This window comes from Arachis ipaensis, chromosome B6 (genome assembly GCF_059453495.1).
Source record: "Arachis ipaensis isolate K30076 ecotype BB chromosome B6, ASM5945349v1, whole genome shotgun sequence".
Taxonomy (NCBI): Eukaryota; Viridiplantae; Streptophyta; class Magnoliopsida; order Fabales; family Fabaceae; genus Arachis; species Arachis ipaensis.
The window spans coordinates 132,141,206-132,160,966 of record NC_142441.1 but is presented as its reverse complement, the minus strand read 5'-3'; the positions used below and the strand labels follow the sequence as shown (position 1 = coordinate 132,160,966).

General features: G+C 35.3%; 2 protein-coding genes across 2 annotated transcripts; both read left to right on the top strand.

Annotated features, from left to right (window-relative positions):
• Positions 1 to 1,776: 1,776 nt before the first annotated feature.
• On the top strand, positions 1,777 to 7,178 carry LOC107604842 (long chain base biosynthesis protein 2a). The gene is made up of 11 exons (XM_088489589.1): positions 1,777 to 2,300; positions 2,836 to 2,924; positions 3,074 to 3,219; positions 3,303 to 3,427; positions 3,517 to 3,610; positions 4,100 to 4,263; positions 4,571 to 4,732; positions 5,851 to 5,977; positions 6,097 to 6,263; positions 6,390 to 6,497; positions 6,802 to 7,178. The coding sequence occupies exons 1-11, from the start codon at positions 2,109 to 2,111 to the stop codon at positions 6,895 to 6,897; spliced, it is 1,470 nt and encodes a 489-aa protein (XP_088345715.1). The 5' UTR covers positions 1,777 to 2,108; the 3' UTR covers positions 6,898 to 7,178.
• An 8,956-nt stretch (positions 7,179 to 16,134) lies between these two features.
• LOC107604844 (serine--tRNA ligase) lies at positions 16,135 to 19,390 on the top strand. The gene is made up of 8 exons (XM_016306547.3): positions 16,135 to 16,474; positions 16,543 to 16,704; positions 16,791 to 16,896; positions 17,562 to 17,755; positions 17,871 to 17,974; positions 18,047 to 18,230; positions 18,347 to 18,526; positions 19,030 to 19,390. The coding sequence occupies exons 1-8, from the start codon at positions 16,271 to 16,273 to the stop codon at positions 19,237 to 19,239; spliced, it is 1,344 nt and encodes a 447-aa protein (XP_016162033.1). The 5' UTR covers positions 16,135 to 16,270; the 3' UTR covers positions 19,240 to 19,390.
• The last annotated feature ends 371 nt before the right edge of the window (positions 19,391 to 19,761 follow it).

Here is a 19,761-nt window from a genome sequence, read left to right as displayed (position 1 = left end):
CATCATCGACCCACTTAAAGTAATTACAGTAACTGCCCTTCTACAAATTCAAAAATTAGAAAACAAAAAATTGAAAAATACCCAACAACACAAAACAAGATGGAAAACCTTTAGTTTTTTCCACAACACTCACCCGGTACCTTGGACATGCATGGAATAGTCTATCCGGATTCTCTGCTGTCCCAGATTTTTTTTTTATCATAACCTTCAACCCACAGAAACATGATTTCTCATGAGTTTTTCTCCTGGTTCGCATTGAAGCGCTGGAACCATTACTGCCGTTCAGCGGAAACGACACACCACCGATACGACCTCCATTTCCTGCCTCCATCCTCGTCGCAAACCGGCAATTTCAAGGTCTACCCAGGCATATGTCCCTCCGATTGTTGAACGTGACTTATTTATCGTCGAATTTAGGATTAGGGTTCAAACACTAAGGGACTGATTTGAACTGTTTTAACATAGTTACCTTGTCAGCAATAGCAGGGCACATGTAGGCGTTTACCACGGTGGCAGTTAACGTCACAGGTCAGCGAACGTTAGCCAACTCAGCGAAGAAAATGACGGAAGGACGAACGTGATTAACTCGCATATCTTTGGGGGACAATTTTGATTAACTTTATCTTTCGGGGACTAATATGGAGATCAAGGTATCTTTCAGGGACGATTTTGACTATTAACTCGGATTTTATTTGTAATTTGTGGAGGTTTTAAATTCTCACAAACTATTAACAAATTTATTTTTGAAAAATTCTTTTATTGGTGGTGGTTAAGTGAAGAAAGACCATTGTTAAAAATAATGTCATAGAAAAAAAAGTAATTGCAGCACTAAGACCTTTTAAAGGAGAAAAAATAGCTTTGAACAAGAAATGAAAACATTAATGTTGATGATATTTATATTGATGATGATGACAATAGAAGAGGTAACGATAGTGATAAAATATGGTTACACAATAAAAATAGTAGAGATAGAAGTGATTATGATGAGGATGAAGAAGGTGGTGGTAGTAGTGGTTATAGTTGGTTATATTACTGAAAAATTTTTTGTAGGGGTTTAAACTCCCCCCAACAAATTACAAATAAAACCCCCACAAAACTAATTTTCGTTACTAGTTAACGGATTTTTTAGCAGAGGGATCGTATTATCCTAAAATAAAAAAATCGCCTCTTATCCTTCTTTTTCATTAGACGCACGAGTCCTTATGTGAGAATTTTCGCAAAAGATGACGGAAATGTTTATGTGTGATGTAACTTATATGATCTAACATTTATCTGTCTTACGTGAATGATAAAAATTTGATTGAAACTGTATAATTATCAAAGTAATGTCTCAATCAAATAGTTAATTGGTTATCATTTCTCTACAATATTATTTTGATTACTGTATAAACAATAAATAATTACAATCTAATAGTTATCATCCATGTATGATAGATGAAGGTTAGATTATACAAACTAACATCACATGTAAGCATTGTGCATCACTTTTTGCTAGAGATTCTCATAGAAGAGCTTATATATCTAATAGAAGGAAAAAATAGAAGTGAATTGTCATTTTCTATGGTCAAGGTAAGAATGGTCTAAATAAAAAAAAAGGACCGAAAAAAAATTTTATCCAAATATTTTTTTTAGTTTTTTTTATTATATTTTATAATATTTTAAACATTTTTTATTATAAAAAATGGATAATACTTAAATCAGCATATTAAAAAACCGAAGATTATTTTGAAAGTTTCCTGTCACTTAAATTTGAAAATATGAAAATCTTTTTTATTTAGATGAAAAACCAAGTTGTTTATTACTTTATTTATCTTCCACTGAAATTAACCGGTCAAATGGAGTTGCTAGAAAAAATAAAAAAAGAAAAGAAATCCGCGAAAGACAACTAAACAAGCTGGGTGAGCGAGAGCTGGTTTGGATTTGATTTTTCCATTTGTCAGTTTTCATTCATTCTTTCATTCATTCATACTACACACACACGAAAAAACAGATCCTTCCTTCTTTCCTTCCTTCCTCTCTCACCTTATTCTTCTTCTTCTTCCTTCTCTCCCTTCAGAGATAGACACTGATAGATCTGATAGGATTGGAATTTTGAGAAAGAAAGAAAGATGATAGCGATTCCGTACCTGACCGCTCTAACCACATACTTCAGCTATGGCCTTCTCTTCGCTTTCGGTCAATTCAGAGATTTCTTCCGCAAACTCATTGATTGGTCCAAAGCTAACACCCTTCAAGGTTACGCTCCGATCTGCTTAGGCCTCGAGGATTTCTATATCCGCCGTTTGTACCTCCGTATTCAGGTTCCATTCTCTTCATTCCATTTCTCATTAAACTTGAAATGAAATTCAACAGTTATTATTATTCAGAAGACTCTAATTTAGAGACACTTGTCTTTTTGTGTGCCTAATCGATTCTAGACGTGGATCCAGAATTTTAGGCAATTCAATGAATTATTGTATTCATGCATTGAAATTCAGATACATAATGATAAGATAAAGATGCAATGACATGGGTTAACTTATCTCACTCACCGATCCGTTATATTTGGGGAAAAATAAAACTAGAATGTTATAAATGACAAAAGCCTATTGCCTACTAATATTGGTAAAGGGGTAGCATGTGTCCCCACTCCTTCAAAGTGAATCTTTGTCCTCTTCTTTACGTGTGCTTGAATTAGTTTACTTTGTATCCAAGGTAGCTAGCTACTAGTATAAATGTATAGCCTCATTGAGACAACATTTTAATAATTACCATTAATCAAACATGAATTTAACATCTGATCTTTTTTTTCAATTAAAATATTAAGTAGATATTCCTGCATTTCTCTTTTTGCAGGACTGCTTCGGAAGACCAATATCAAGTGCCCCTGATGCTTGGTTTGATGTAGTTGAACGCTACTCGAATGACAATAACAAGACACTGAAGTATAACTCCTTAGTTTAGTTTTCTGGCCTGTGATTATATTTTCTGGGATTTTGGGGGTTCTTGAAATATTCGAATTTTCCTTGTGCAAGTCTCTAATTATAGAGTTATTGCTTGAGTAATTTATGTGGCTCCTGTTTCTCCTGAGCAGACGGACTACAAAAGTAAGTAGATGTCTCAACTTGGGATCATACAATTATCTTGGTTTTGCTGCCGCAGATGAATACTGCACTCCTCGAGTTATTGAGACATTGAAGAAGTATTCACCGAGCACTTGTAGCAGCCGTGTAGATGGAGGTTTAGTATATCATTTTGTGTATTACCTATTAAATTAAATTTCTATGTTCATTTATGGATGCTCCTTTTGGCTTCTACAATAGGCACAACTGTACTTCACAATGAATTGGAGAAATATGTGGCAAGTTTTGTTCGAAAGCCAGCTGCTATAGTTTTTGGTATGGGCTATGTGACAAACTCTGCTATTCTTCCAGTGCTGATGGGAAAGGTCTGTTACAAATATCTAGTGATTCTGCCTTGGTGAGAGATTCTAATTGTAGTTGCATGATCATTTGTTGGTATATCTATACTTTACAGGGATGTTTGATTATCAGTGATTCGTTGAACCACAATTCAATTGTTAATGGTGCACGAGGGTCCGGAGCAACCATTCGTGTTTTTCAACACAACAGTGAGTATCTTTGCTGCATACTATAATATAAAAGATGAATTTGTCATTGAGAACTTAGGTTTTCAGGTTCTCAATTAACCATTCATAAACTTTTTTCTTAGGGGGCAAAAAAATTAATCTATACTGTTAGAGTCTCTCTTTTTTGTTTTTTAACAACACAGGTCTTAGTGTCAGGTATTTGGTAAGAGATGATGTTGACTACTATTCCGTGTTATATAATTACTATTTGACAATATATATTTAGGTTAATAAAATTCCATATTTGACAAATTGTTTCTGCTGACAGGAAAAAAAAGAAAAAAGGAAAGAGTAAACTGTAGCTTACTGATCTGTTTAGTTATGAATCTTGAAAATGTAGTGTGTTTCACTTGGATACCAAGTTACATCTTTTTGTCCTTTTGTTTCTTTGCTGTTCTTTAGTTAATGTTATGGTGTCTCCACTGGTCACAGCATTTTTCATTTACTTTCTCTTGGCTGTCTTGCCTGCAGTTCCATCACATCTTGAGGAAGTACTTAGAGAACAAATTGCTGATGGACAGCCAAGGACTCACAGGCCTTGGAAGAAGATAATTGTCATTGTGGAGGGAATATACAGTATGGAAGGAGAGCTCTGCAAGCTTCCAGAGATCATAGCTGTATGCAAAAAATATAAGGTTGGTTACTGAAATCTAATATACAAATTACACAGTTTGAATCCTTATCATATTATGATTATATAAAGATATAGAGGTGATGTATCCTGGAGCCTTTCCATGTGAACTATTGTAATTGGTTTATGTAAACCCTTGTTCCACCTATAAACTGATAAAAGGATAGTGTTTCACCTGAGTGATCTTGGATTGTGTCCATAACCTTTGGTGGATATTTGCCAAGGTGGTGTTGTGTTACTTGACGTTATCAAGTTTTATTCTTTGGTTTAGTTTCATTTATTCGTTTCTGCATACTTGAACTGTTGTTTAGGCCTACACATACTTGGATGAAGCACACAGCATTGGAGCAGTGGGCAAAACAGGAAGAGGGGTTTGCGAGCTCTTAGGTGTGGATACTGCTGATATTGACATCATGATGGGGACCTTTACCAAATCATTTGGATCATGTGGAGGTTACATTGCAGGATCTGAGGTATGTTTTTTTATTTTTTATTTTGAAAAATATCTTGACTCTGAATTCAGTGATTAACAACCAGGAAGTGAGCTGGAGAAATCTGTTGTAAGAGATTTTGATTTGTTCCCCGATATTGACTATTTATTTTGTTTTGTCGTTGGTGTGTAATGCAAATTGGTTTGGCATAGCTAAACAATGCTACAGATGCCATTATGTGTGGTACAAAGAGATGATGGAATGGCAACTAGGTTGATGTTTCCCATGTTTAGTATACAGTGTGTGCATGTACGTATGTTGCATATTACAACTAGGTAAATAATCTCAATAGCCCCTTAATTATTCGAAAGATTTCATATTGGAAAACCTATGCACTAAAAGCCCAGTCCCAGAGATCCAAAGGACTATGTGATATCCACCTAGCGATTGTAAGTCCTGATTATTGGTAGATTCTATGTTTGTGCTCTTTCTTCTCCGTCATCCGATTTCATTGAATGGGAAGGCTGGCTATCCTTGTCTACTATCAGTCAAGTGAGTGCTTTACTAATAGCTATTGTTGCTCGTGTTAGTTAACTGGGCCAGAGGCCTGAATCTCTTATAATCTATATCAAGAAAAGATGTTTTGTTTGTGCTTTTACCAGCTGAGAAGGGGGATTCTTAATGGTTTTCAGAATAAATTAGACACTAAGACTAATAATGTTTAGGTATGAAAGAAGTTCATGTTTGTGAATCTGCTTGCATTGTATGTTAGCTTATTGTGGGTTAAATGTTAAATGTATTTGTGTCACTTGTTCTCCACTTCAATGTTGCGCAGCACATTGTAATGCACAATGCATATGACACTGCAGACCTTGTTGGAACAGTGCACTTTGCATGAAAAAATAAATAGTAAGATAAAATGGAAGTACTTATGGTTCATAACCGATGAGAGAACTTTCATTTTTGTTTCATGTGGCTGAAATAATATAGTATTGCATCTAGTTATGATATTTGATCTACTTGTAGAACACCTTTGGTCCACATTAGGAAGTTCTTTATTTTGGATTGTTGCTTCATGTTTTTCTGTCTGGAATGCATCTGAGAATTGTTGAACCTTGCTGGTGCATAATTTAATATATTGGTCTGTTGGATCTATTCAGGACCTTATAAAATACTTGAAGTACACTTGCCCTGCTCATCTTTATGCAACTTCTGTTTCACCACCAGCTGCACAACAAATAATATCGTCCATAAGAGTTATCCTTGGAGAGGATGGTTCCAATAGAGGTTTGGCTAGCATTTGTGCTTTTTTCTGTCTTTTTGCTAGCACTGCATCTGTGCTAGATATATACATACATACATACATCTTCTCACTTCATATTGAAGCAAAGTTGTTTGCCATACAGGTGCCCAGAAACTTGCAAAAATTAGAGAAAATAGCAACTTTTTCAGGTCAGAACTGCAGAAGATGGGCTTTGAAGTTCTCGGAGATAATGATTCTCCTGTGATGCCAATAATGCTTTACAATCCTGCGAAAATCCCTGCCTTCTCTAGAGAGTGTCTCAAGCACAATGTAAGACTAACAACTGCCAACTATTTATGCTTCTTGTCAATGTCATGCATCCATGGCACGAATAATTTGTTTTGCTTTTCTTTTTAAGAAATAATGTCCGAAATTGTGGAAATGGTCCTGTTTCAGGTTGCTGTTGTGACAGTGGCGTTTCCAGCAACACCACTGTTACTTGCCAGAGCACGCATATGCATATCTGCTTCTCATTCAAGGGAAGACCTTGTGAAAGCCTTGCAGGTACATATTTTTACCTTCATTCGATTGTTAATGCTTTAAAAAAGAAATTCAAGTAAAATGTGATGGTTATTTCTTATGATTCTGAACGTTAATGATGTCGAACAGTAGCTGTTACTCTGTTTCCCACAACTAAGAAAATGAAACTCTTTGATATTCTACCAGGGTTTCTCCTTCTGAATTTGATATCAAGGATCAATATTTGTGTCTTGTCATTTTACTTGTTGCAATATTTAGTTTGCAAAACTATGTTAGTTGCATTGGATATTTTATGCTATAACTTATTGGAATTGTTCTCCTTTCTTAGGTTATCAGCAAAGTTGGTGATCTAGTTGGCATAAAATATTTCCCTGCTGAACCACTGAAGCAGCATCAAGATGGAAAAGCTGTCAAATTTGACTAATAAGAGCTGTTAAATAAGCAGGAAGAGTTTCATAAAAGATTGATGTTGAAGATAGTAGGAGTTATAGAAAGCATTTTTGTTTGAATTGTGATTGGTAGGCTATCAAACTAACTAGCATGTTGCTATGTTCTAATCTAGTAAATTTGTTGCCATCTCAAAAAGAGTGAACTATTCTTGGTTTCGCAGATACATGTGAATCTTTTTGTCTCCTATTGGAGGAGAGACTCTCTAATCTGCCTACTCTCTGGTCATATGATAATCTGTATAGTTTATAGCATTAATTTTGTTCTCCCATTTCCATTGGTAATTCGTTTAAAACACATATTTGCTTGGAATTTTAATAAAAAAAAATGAGTTTCGAATATGAGCAGTCCCTTTGGAAGTGCATAGGGTGATTGGCTCCTTGCCTACGCTTTACCCAGAAGATTGTTCATCTGTGATATACCCATTTTTGTTATGGAATTAGGTGGTGTTTTTTCTTCTCCCAAAACGCTTTTAGTGGATTGGCAAGCACTTGTTGATATGAATTATAATCATTTCCTTTGCTGATTTGATGAGGAGGCAACCCATTTATCTAGTCAGCATCCAAATCTGGCATCCTTAAGTGATGGTAATTTATTTAACTGATGGTTATTTATCAGTATATTTCTATGTAATTTACTTGGTATGAGGTAAAACAAAGGTCAGCTACTCAGCTTCATGTTGTCACGAAGGGAAATGTTGATTTTTCAAGCCTCACTACAGTAAAGGGAATTGATGTTTTATAGGTTTTTTATTTAAATAAAAAATGTAAATATTTTCAGGTTTACGTAAAAGTGAGAGAAGTTGCAAACTAACATAGTAACATAATAGGTAGCATTTTGCAATACCTTCTTGTGTTAACACAAAAAAAATCACTTCTCAATAGACAATTGGGACTGATAAATAGTTGTCTTGATGGGTACAAGGAATCCAATTATCCGACCAAAATTGGCTTGACCCAATTTGACTATATTGGTTTTTTACCCGACTGATAATCCAATGCATTCAGATTGGACCCCGATTATGCCTGATTTTAAATTGGTTTGAGTATTGGTTCTTGGGATTGTGAAACCGAACCACTCGATTTTCAATTAGGTTTATATTAATTTAAAAAGAAATATAATATATATATAATTTCATTTCTTTCTAACTCAAATTATGATACTTATTTAAGTATAATTTTGAGGATCTATTACTCTTCATTTTATTTTATTATATATTATTTATGTAAAAACTCTTCCTAATTTTTTTATTTTTTTTAAATTTTATTTTCAATTAGATATCCGATTACTCGAACCAATCCAATTTTGGTTTAGTTGTTTTGATTTTGTTTGGATCCACTCACAAAAATCTCGAATTTGAACCAATATGAATCAATTAAAATTTTAATTAGTTTGGTTCTCACTATTCCCAAAATCCAAACCAACATAATCTGTCAACACTTCTATTCGCAAAAGAGTCTAGATTTATGAAGAGATTTCATTTTGCAATAACAGATTAAGTTTGAGTTTTACTTTTAATGCTAATACTGGGCTAAACTCCAAGAGAGTGTCACGATTTGGGGGCAATATTTGTTGAGTCTAAACCTAAGGGGTTGCAAAACAAGCCTTATTAATTCTATTTGTAACTTACACTCTAATTTAAACCTTAGTGTAATGGTAGCAAAGGCTTTGTACCGATGGCCTATTTGTTGGCCTCATATAGCCACATCCCAGGTTCGATTCCCAGCTGTAGTTGGGTGTGATAGAACCTGTATTGTGTGTGTGAGTGTGATGTGCGTGAGTGGTTAATACCTAGGAATGGGGATTGTCCAATTTATCGACAAAAAAAAAAAAACTTAGTGTAATTGCAGTTTATTTGTTATTGTGAGTAATCACGTATCGATTTAAAATTTAGCTGAGGTCAAATAATTGACAAAAACCTTTAAAAATATTGTGTATAAGTGTATAACGTGGGTGGGATTGTAATATGCTTAGAGTTAAGAGTTGTCCGAGTTCAACGAGACCAAGGGCATCAACTCCGATGGTGTTCGAAGACCAGGCGGCTAAAGTGGTGGTGCAGAAGCTGAGGGAGGAAAGAGAAGAGAAGGGTAGATTAGTAATTTCAGAAGTAATTTTGAATGAGTGGATTAATGGCTGTTTAAAACAAAATCCAGCAAAAGTCGTTACATATCAACCAATTTATGAGGGAATTAAAGGGTTGGCGGATTGTGAGGGATATTATGAAGCAAACTCAGAAAACACAGCTACATGGGGTGAGGAAGGAAAGTTTAGTAGGCTGGTCAAGGGTGGCAAAGAGGATAAAAAAAAAGAAACATGCTGGGTTTGGTCCTAGGCCTAACAATAAAAGGGGATCCAATATTATTGAAGTGGCTTCCTTGGGCTCGGTCTTCTCAAGCCCTAGAAGTGAGGAACCTTGCATAGGTTTACAATCTGGGTCGGGCCTAGTGGATATGGATCAGGATCCTCGGACTATAAGGGAACAACAGGTGAGCTTGGAGAGAGATGTGCTTGTGTCACCAGAAGGAGAGAATGGCGTGGGAGATCCTCATGGGGCACTAAGCTGGCTGGACGGTGGGCAAGAAAGGCTTCGCCGCGGGAGTGAAGGGCCAATGTCGGCAAGTCGAAGCTCTTCTTCAGCGCCACTCACTATGCCTCGCAATGATGGAGAGGAAGTTGAGATAGAGAACTGAGCCCACACATTCTCGATAATGTTGGTGAAAGATACAAATGGTGGTTTTGATGCTGGTGGGATAGGTGAACGGCACTGTAGACGGTAGGGGTAACTTGGCTGACATTAAGAATGGGACTGGCATGGAAATTGTTACCACTTACCAGGGGCAGTGAACATGAAAAAGAAACGCAAATAAGGAAAAGGATGTCAAAGAAGGGAGGCAAAGTGGATTTGACGTATGTTGAAGACAACTCTGTAAAGGGGGTGGCGGGTGATAGTAAGTCGAACAACAATGGAGGGAGCACAGGTAATGAAGATAGTCAGATTCTGGAGGAGCAAATACTTGAAAATAGAAAAATTTGGGACTTAGTAGTGGAGTCAAGTGAATACTATACAATAAAGAAGATGATATTATAGCTCTCCAAACTCAGAATGAAGAGATAATTGTTCAGAAAAGGAGGTTGGCAAAACAGAAAAAGAAAACAAAACATTGCAGACCTAAAAATAAAAAAAATGTGAAATAATGTTTTAAAATAATTTTTGGCTCTTAGAATATTAGGAGTTTGAGGGGTAGGTGATGAAAAACCGAGCATGGTGAAAGACCTTAAAAGAAAACATAAACTGAATATGTTAGGTTTGATTGAGACTAAGAGATAGGTAGTGACTAAGTTTGATGTAGCACGTATTTGGGAGAGCAATGATACGGGGAGGGAATTTTTTGGGTCGGATGGTGCTTCAGGTGGCTTGTTATTAATTTGGAATGAAATGATGTTTAAAATGAGTAGTTGTCATAAAAGGGAGAGATGGTTGTGTGTTGAAGGAATGTTATCAAAAAATAATTTTAATTGTGTATTTTGTTTAGTGTATGGGACTCATACAAGAGATGAAAAACTTATGGTGTGGGAGGAGTTGAGTTATATAGCTGGGTTATGCCAGTATTCTTTCTGTTACATGGGAAATTTCAATGAGATTGTACAGGTAGAGGAGAGAAAAGATGCTGATAGGTTAACAACGTCTGCGAAAGACTTCAAGAATTGGATACAAGATATGCAATTAGTGGATTTACCGCATTAGAAGCTTACATGGTTCAGAGGTCGATCTTACAGTCAAATCGATAGAGCTCTAGTTAGTCTGGAATAGCTAGAGGAGTTCCCAAAGACGCGTCTAAAAGGTGGACCGAGAAGATTGTCAGACCATTGTCCTATGATAGTAAAAGTTAGTAAGTTGAATGGTGAGCCAAGACCATTCAAAAGTCTTGACTCTTGGTTTACACATGAAAGTTTCTTAAGGATGGTAAAGGAGGAATGGAGAAGTATAGGTGTTGGATAGTTCACTAATAAACTGAAGGTTTTGACGATTCCTCTTGGGAGATGGCATAAGGACCACTTTGGTGACATGGATAAGAAAATCAAAATGTTTGAGGAAGAGATTAAGAAGTTAGATGATATGGTAAGCAATGGGGTATATGATGCTACAATGGAGGTAAGAAGGAAGGCACTAGTTAGATCCTGTGAGAGATGGTATGAGAGGAAAGAATTGTACTGGAAGTAGATGTCTCGGTCTCGACATGCGAAGGACATAGATAAGAACACTAGATGTTTCCACAATATAGCTTCAACAAGAAGAAAAAATAACAGGATTGATGCTTTGGTGATTAATGGCAGATTGGTTAGAAATCAAACTAGAATTAAGTATGCTGTTAGATAGTTCTACAAGGGCTTGTATCATTAGGAGTGGTCTTCTAGGGTGGGTTTCAGAGATGGTTTGGTGAATCGGATTAATGAAGAAGAATCCGCAGCTTTGGAGAGAATGTCGTCACTTGAGGAGATTAGAGAAGCAGTATGGGACTGTGAATCATCTAAGGTGCCAGGAAGTGATGGATACAACATGAATTTCATCAAGAAGTGTTGGGAGGAGCTTGGATCGGAATTCACTACAGTTGAGATGGGATTCTTTCAGAATTCCAAATTACCTGCAGATTCGAACATCACATGGGTGACATGGCTCCTAAGTTTGTAGAAGCTAAGGAGATTAAAGACATTCAACCAATTAGTATTGTTGGATGTGTGTATAAGGTGATTTAGAAGGTGCTTGTTAGGAGGATGAAGTCAGTGATGCCAGGACTTGTGGGAGAGACGCAAAGTACATTTGTCAAGGGTTGGAAAATACATTATGGGGCTCTTATAGCTTGTGAAATGGTATAATGGCTCAAGTTGAGAAAAAAAGGAGGCAGCGATAATCAAATTAGATTTTCAGAAGGCATATGATAGAGTCAAGTGGAGTTTTGTGGATATTGTGTTACAAAAGATGGATTTTAGACGGAGATATAGGGAGTGGATTATGGAATGTATTGGCACAACTTCTATGCCTGCATTGCTTAATGGGTCACCAACTAAATAGTTTAAGATGGAAAGGGGGTTGAGACAAGGGGATCCATTTTCACCGTTTTTATTCGTTCTTATCGTTGATGTGCTGCATAGAAGCAGTCAGAAACGGCTGTATATCTCCTTTTTTGGTTGGAACGGATAATATAGAGTTGTCTAAACTTCAATTTGTTGATGACACTATATTATTCTATCCATCCGAGGAAAAGACCATCAGAAATTATAAGAGACTGCTACGATGCTTTGAGATGATGTCAGTGATTAGCATTAATTTTGACAACACTAGTTTAATATCAGTTAATTGTGAGCAGCATTAGGTTCAGAGTATGTGCAGTTTGTTAGGTTGCAAGGAAGCTACTCTTCCAATCAAATATCTTGGTATTCCCCTATGAGTGAACCCAAGATTGATAAAGACATGGAATTCAATAATAGATAACATGGAGGAAAAACTCAGCCTATGGAAAGCGAAGGTGCTCAATAAAACTGGTAAGCTAATGCTTATCAAATCTGTATTAAATAGCTTGTCGTTATATTACTTGAGTTTGTATAAGATGCTAAAGACTATTGCAGAAAAGTTAATTTTCTTACAGAAAAGATTCATGTAGAGTAAGGAAGACGGTAGGAGTGGTATGGCATTAGTGAGATTGGAAGTGGTACATGCTCCTAAAAAGTTAGGGGTGCTGAGGGTTGGGGATGCGGTGGTTCATAACACAGCAATATTGTTTAAGTGGTGCTGACGCTTTTCAAAGGAGAAATGTCTGTTATGGAAGAAGATGGTTTGCTCTTGTAATAATCTGAACCCCATGATGAGATGTTATCCAATCAGGTACTACCGACCAGAGGTGGTCCGTAGAAGGATATCTGTCACTTATAGATTAAAGAGCAACATATAAAGGATAAGAAGATTATGAGAGTTGGACAGGAGTTGACAATAGAAATGAAGAGCATTGGGCTATTCCTGTCACTTTGAAGGATCATTTTGAGAGTTGGACAGTTCACAATAGGAAAGAAGAGCACAAAATATGGTTTATGAGTTTCTTTGCTATTGTTTGAAACGTCTGGTTAGAACGAAATAGAAGAATATTTTAAAACAAGGAATCAGGTATATATGAAATCTTTAACAATTCTCTTTGGAGCTTCAGGGAGTGCAGTGGTGTGAATCTTTTCTATTGTTGATGGCAATGTCAGAGATGACAAATGGATAAGTATCTTTTTTTCCTTTTGTTATTATTTTTGCTTCTTGTTCTTATTGCTTTTCTTTTGCTCCACTTGTTGTGTTGAGCTTCTTTATTAAAAAAAAAAAAGAGCTATCCGATCAATCTGATAAAAAAAATTCAAAAAAATTGCAAAAACAAGCTAGTATAATATATAATATAATAGGGATTTAGCAGTAATATAATTTGTTGGAACTCACAAGTTAGTCATAATAGATATTATAGTTAAGGATAACTATCTTGTGCTCTAAGAGTATCCGTTAAGATTATAAATTAAAAAATTTTGTATTGAAATTTTTTTTATTGAAAATCCAAAAATTTAAATTTTCAATCAAGGTTGCGAGAACCGGACCGGTCAATAAACCGATGAGATCACTGGTTCAATGGTTCACTGGTTCGACCGGGGTTCAACCGGTTTAATTAAATATTAAATAAAATTATTAAAAAACTTAAAATAATCTTAAGTATATAAATTCAATGATCTCTAACTTAATAAAATTTAATATTTCACATAATAAATTATCCATTACTTAATATTAGAGGTTCACAAACAACTTCAAAATCTTGTAAGTATTCAAGCAGAAAATACATGTATATTGAGCCTTGTTATTTTTGTCATACTTCACTGTAAAATACTGCCAAGCTGGATCAGATTTACCTCTGGATGAACCAGTTTGAGAATCTTGTGGCTGTGGGTTACTTTGTGATTGTTCTATCTATAACAATCAGAAAACCAAAGACCAGAAAACTTCAGAAAACCATGAAAATAATCAAAATATTCATCCTGAAGCAACAAACAGAAGCAGCAAAATATATTCAAAATCAATAACAGCAATGATGAAAATAATGAAACAGCAAACAGAAGCAGGTAACAGAAGCAGCAATGCAAAACAGAAGTAGGTAACAGAAGCAGCAATGCAAAACAGAAGCAGCTAACAGAAGCAGCAAAAAAATATTCATCATGATTCATGAAGCAGCTAACAGAAGCAGCAATGCAAAACATATTCAAAATAAAAAACATCAATCATGAAAATCAAGAAGGCAACATAGAATAGCTGAGCTCACAAAACTTCAGAAAATCAAAATCCAAAATCATAAAGGCAGCATAGAACCGGCGAGCTCACAGAACCTCAGAAAATCAAAATCCAAAATCAAGCATAGAACAGGCGAGCTCACAGAACAAGATCAGAACCTCAGAAAATCAAAATCAAGAAGCATAGGTGAAAGAACAGAGTCTTACCAAATTCAGAAGGAGGCGGGCTCGGCCGGTGGTGGTCGCGGCTGCTGTCGATGGTTGTGGGTGGCGACGAGGAGGCGGGCTCGGCCGGTGGTGGTCGCGGGCTCGGCTATGGTGGCCTTGCTGGCCTTGATGGCTGTGGGTGGCTATGGACGTTGGCGCCGAATCTCAATTAGGTTAGGGGAAAGGGGAAGAAAGGGGAAGAAAGGGGGGGGGGGAGTATCAGATTAGGGTTAGTCATTAGTGGCTTAGGAGACATTTCGCGAAGGGCATTCTCGTTTTTTTTTTTTTTTAAATGCCAAAACGACGTCGTTTGGCATCTGAATTTGCAAACTATTGAACCGCAAAAAAACCGGACGGTTCTTTTGGTTCGCCGGTTAACTGCCGGTTCGACCGGTTTTTTGGCCAGTTTTTTGCCAGGCGGTTATTAGTGTTACCCGGACCGGTTAGGTGACCGGTTCCCGTTTTTCCGGTTGAACCAACCAGTCCGGTCCGATTTTCAGAACCATGTTTTCAATACATTTTGTTTTGTATTTATTAAAAAAAATTTAAAACTTTCATCCATAATGATTTTATTATGTGCCCTTAAAATACATATTTGTTAAACTCTTAGGCTGCGTTTGCTTTATGGGATTAGAAGACTGAGACTGGGTATTGTGTTTGGTGACCAGAGACAAAAATTAATGGGACATAAAATTTCAGTCTTGAGACATAAAATTTCAATTTTTTTATTACCTTCAAAAAGTGAAGACATATAGGACTGAAATTTTTAGAGACAAAAATTGAAATTTTAATAATATTTCTTTCAAAAAATATTTTTATTTAACTTTTCAGATTTCCAATCTACTCGTCAATCTCTAACTTTCTCTTATCTTAAACTAAACATGATACTAAAACATAACTCATCTAGTATATTTTACACTAAACAGTAAACACAATGTAGAAACTTAATTTAGTCCATGTCTCCAATCTTTGTCTCTGAGTCTCAGTCTCTCTTCCAAACGTAGTCTTTGGTTAGGACAATAGATAGATGATTTATAAATTTAAAACGTTTTATTTTTAAGGCAACGTTGGTTCTGATAATTGGACAAGACAAAATACTGATAACAAAACACAAAAGACAGAAATACAAAAGTAAGTGTTCTTGTATTTTGTTTGGTGATAAACTAAAACAAATGATAAAAGTTCAATTTATTCTTATTTTTTTATTCAAAAAATTAAAAAATATATAATTATAAAAAATTAATAAAAATAATGAAAAATAAATTATGTCTCTTGTTAGTATTTCTGTGTCTTTTCTGTCAGGATATACACTAATTTAATATTTTTGAAGACAATATCTCTATCCATATCTCTCAACCAAATATAATTTTGTGTCTTGTGTCCTTTTTTTAGTGTCCCATATAACTTCTTATCCTAATTGTTTTATGTTGTCTTATTTAATTTTTTGGTCAAAATTAATTTCTTCTTTTTAAAAAACATTTTTTTAAAATATTTTTTAGATAACAGTAAAAATCATAATTGTAGTAATTATAGTAATAATTGTAGTAATTTAAGAGTTAAAAAAATAAGAAAAATAAAAAAAAGTTTTTCCTTTTTTTATTTTTATAATACTTTTATTTTTACTTAAAAAAGTTTATCAAATACAAATATATTTTTTTAAAAAAAATATTTTCATTAAAAATATTTTTCGGAATATCAAAATAACTCATTAGTCTCAATCCCTGTTAAACCCAAGGAAACCAAACCCTGTTGGCGCTTTTAGAAGTTTTGGTTCCCTTGTTCAAAGCAAGCAACAGCGGGAGGCGCAGATCTGAGTGCGAGTGAGATTGAAGTTGTAGAAGATGTTAGACATTAACCTCTTCAGGGAGGAGAAGGGCCACAACCCCGAACTCATCCGCGAATCTCAACGGCGTCGTTTCGCCAGCGTCGAACTCGTCGATGACGTCATCAACCTCGACAAGGAGTGGCGCAAGCGTCAATTCGAGCTCGAAACTCTCCGCAAAGACTTCAACAAGATCAACAAAGAAATCTCCAAGCTCAAGCGTGTAACTCTCTCTCTCTCTCTCTCTCTCTCTCTCTCTCTTAATTCAATTACTTACTCTAATTAATTTAGGCTGGTGAAGATGCAACCAACATTATTACTCAATCGGAGGAGACTAAGAAACTCATTGCTGACAAAGAGCTTGAAGTTCGTGACACTTTCAAACTCTTAAATTCTAAATTGGAAAGCATTGGAAACCTTGTCCACGATTCGGTTCCCGTTAGCGATGATGAGGTCACTTTCATTTGCTTCTCTGTTCCTGAAATCATCAGCTTTTCTCTATAATATGATTATGATTATAATTGCCAGTTGTGTTTCAGGCCAATAATGCCGTAATTAGAACCTGGGGAGAGAAAAGGGTGGAGCCTAAACTGAAGAATCATGTAGATCTAGTTGATCTCCTTGGAATAGCAGATACAAAAAAGGGTAACTAACAACTTTTTGTTCTTATCATTTTAATTTGACTAGGAGCTGACTTTAAACTTTTAGTATATTCTGTTTCATAATGTTGTTGTTGTCTTATGAATGACACACCTATATATATATATATATATATATATATATATATATATATATATATATATATATATATATATTTGTAAATGTCATACTATCAATGTTCACTGCTACCGATATTCAATTTACCTATTTCGTCATTTCTAAACACTATTGACACCCTATCCAATTTGAGTTTGAAGTCTCTCTAAATCGGAAAGATAATTAGTCAAATACAAATGTATAATAGCATGTCTTATGAGTGTCTTCGAGTGTCAGACACAAGTATACTTTGTTTAATTGGTGTGTGCATGCTTCATAGATGATTCCTCTATTGCATATAGTATTGGTATTTTGCAGTGTTTTTTCATCAATAATGTAATATTGCTTTCGACACAAACAACTACATGGTGGAGGAACTCAAACTTCCTTGAAATTGTTGCTAGTCATACTATACTCTGCTTGTCATCTACCGCATGAAGACCTTGGGTTTGTTTTGATCTTTTGATCACCAATATAGTCCATGGAACATGATTGGTGCATTCAAATATGGAAGCCAAGATTATTCTCACATCATGTTTATCAATGCATAACAGGAGCTGACGTTGCTGGTGGTAGAGGCTTCTATCTTAAAGGAGATGGAGTTCGTCTTAATCAAGCTCTAATAAACTTCGGTCTTGATTTTTTGGAGAAAAGGGGATATACTTTATTGCATACTCCTTTCTTCATGAGAAAAGACATAATGTCAAAGTGTGCTCAATTAGCCCAATTTGATGAAGAGCTTTACAAGGTGTGAATACTAGTTAACATTCTTAAATCTCTTAGTGTTACTATACCTATCGTAGTATGACAGCCATTAAATCTTGAAATGAAATCTTCACCAGAGCAGTTTATTTATTATTCAGGTAACAGGTGAAGGAGATGACAAATATCTGATTGCTACGGCTGAACAGCCCCTTTGTGCTTATCATTTAGATGATTGGATCCACCCAACCCAGCTACCCATAAGGTAATCAATTTAAAGGATGCATGTAACGTTGGAAGACTATTGTTTTAAACCTTGGAAATAAGCTCTTTGTAGATATGCTGGATATTCATCATGTTTCCGAAAAGAAGCTGGATCACATGGTCGAGATACTCTAGGAATATTCCGTGTTCACCAATTTGAGAAAGTGGAGCAGTTTTGCCTTACTAGCCCAAATGACAATGATTCATGGAACATGCACGAGGAAATGCTAAAAAACTCTGAAGATTTCTATAAAGAAGTATCTTTTTGTCCCTCATAAGAAACCATGTTTATTAATTATTGTACATGCATTGGTGTGTAAATTAACTATTTTTTCTTCCCACCCCCATAATTGCCTTTCAATGTTCACTGCAGTTGAACATTCCATATCAAGTTGTTGCCATTGTGTCTGGTGCTTTGAATGATGCTGCAGCAAAGAAATATGATCTAGAAGCATGGTTTCCATCATCGCAAACTTACAGAGAGCTAGTGTCCTGTTCAAACTGTACAGACTACCAGGCCAGAAAATTAGAAATTCGATATGGGCAGAAGAAGGTCAGTTATGTTGAATCATATCATTATCGATCTTTTGATAAGCCTTGCCTGGAATCTGATCCTACATCCCCTCAAATGTTGTATGATTACCAGTGCAATAGCTCTAATTATATTTTTCGACAATTTAGTAATGGCAGATTTCATTTCTGTTGCCTGATATATGTTGAGTATATATCTAGCAATCTGAATTCAGAATATGCATTATGTCTTGTAATTTCTATGAGTGCTTCTTTGAAGTTAATTTAATTACCATATGCATTTGATTATTTTCAAAATGTATATATATATATATATATATATATATATATATATATATATATATATTGAAAATAATCAAATGCATATATTCTGTGGTTAGACTTAATGGGTCACAGATATATTGTTGTGCTTTGTCTGCACTGGATGCACCTTTCTTACTTAAGTTGAGCAATATTCATGCATCAATGTGAATGAGCTTTCATAATTCTAACTATTGGTCTTGTACATCTTTTTTGGTGTTGCAGAGCAATGAGCAAATGAAGCAATATGTTCACTTGTTGAACTCTACCCTCACAGCTACTGAGAGGACCATTTGCTGCATACTTGAGAACAACCAGAAGGAGGATGGTGTCGAGATACCTGAAGCCCTCCGACCATTCATGGGTGGAAAGGCATTCCTACCTTTCAAGAACCAGCCAGTTAGTGAAGCCAAAGGGAAGAAATCAAAGGCCTAGTTTCACTATTTTAGTTTAGTCTGAATGATATTTCATTTATGAAAAACAAGTTTATTCAGATTTTGTTGAGAAATTCAAACTACAACCTAATATTTTGTTCAAGTCTTGAAAACCAAAATGTTTCTTCAATGAGATTATTTCTCTTACACAATCCTTACCTATTCTTGCTTCAGTGTTGATGCGAATGATAATAAAAATAAAACACCATGTAATGTTATAATTTTGGTTGAAGGAGACATAAAAATCCAGTATGTACTAGGAGATGATGTTGGATTCTGAAGTTTTCATGGTTTGTCTTGCAGGGCATTGAAATTGAACCATGTTCAATTTAATGGATCTGCGTCAATCGTGGCTTCAATTACAAATTTTTTTGTAAAGAGGAATATCGTCTGGAAAATAGGGACCAAACTAGTGAAACAAGTTCTGTAATAGGTGGTTGCTACCATAAATTAGTATTTTTATACTGCATCATAAAGTATCACCATAAGTTAATTAAAAAGTATTAGGTATAGTATTTTTGAA

Excerpts from the sequence above, each read along its gene's own strand:
- LOC107604842 (XM_088489589.1), top strand. The coding sequence starts at position 2,109 with ATGATAGCGATTCCGTACCTGACCGCTCTAACCACATACTTCAGCTAT. Across the intron at positions 3,611-4,099 it reads TCGTGTTTTTCAACACAACA|TTCCATCACATCTTGAGGAA; the intron begins GTGAGTATCTTT and ends TCTTGCCTGCAG. Across the intron at positions 5,978-6,096 it reads AGAGGATGGTTCCAATAGAG|GTGCCCAGAAACTTGCAAAA; the intron begins GTTTGGCTAGCA and ends TTTGCCATACAG.
- LOC107604844 (XM_016306547.3), top strand. The coding sequence starts at position 16,271 with ATGTTAGACATTAACCTCTTCAGGGAGGAGAAGGGCCACAACCCCGAA. Across the intron at positions 16,705-16,790 it reads TTCCCGTTAGCGATGATGAG|GCCAATAATGCCGTAATTAG; the intron begins GTCACTTTCATT and ends GTTGTGTTTCAG. Across the intron at positions 17,756-17,870 it reads TTGATGAAGAGCTTTACAAG|GTAACAGGTGAAGGAGATGA; the intron begins GTGTGAATACTA and ends TTTATTATTCAG.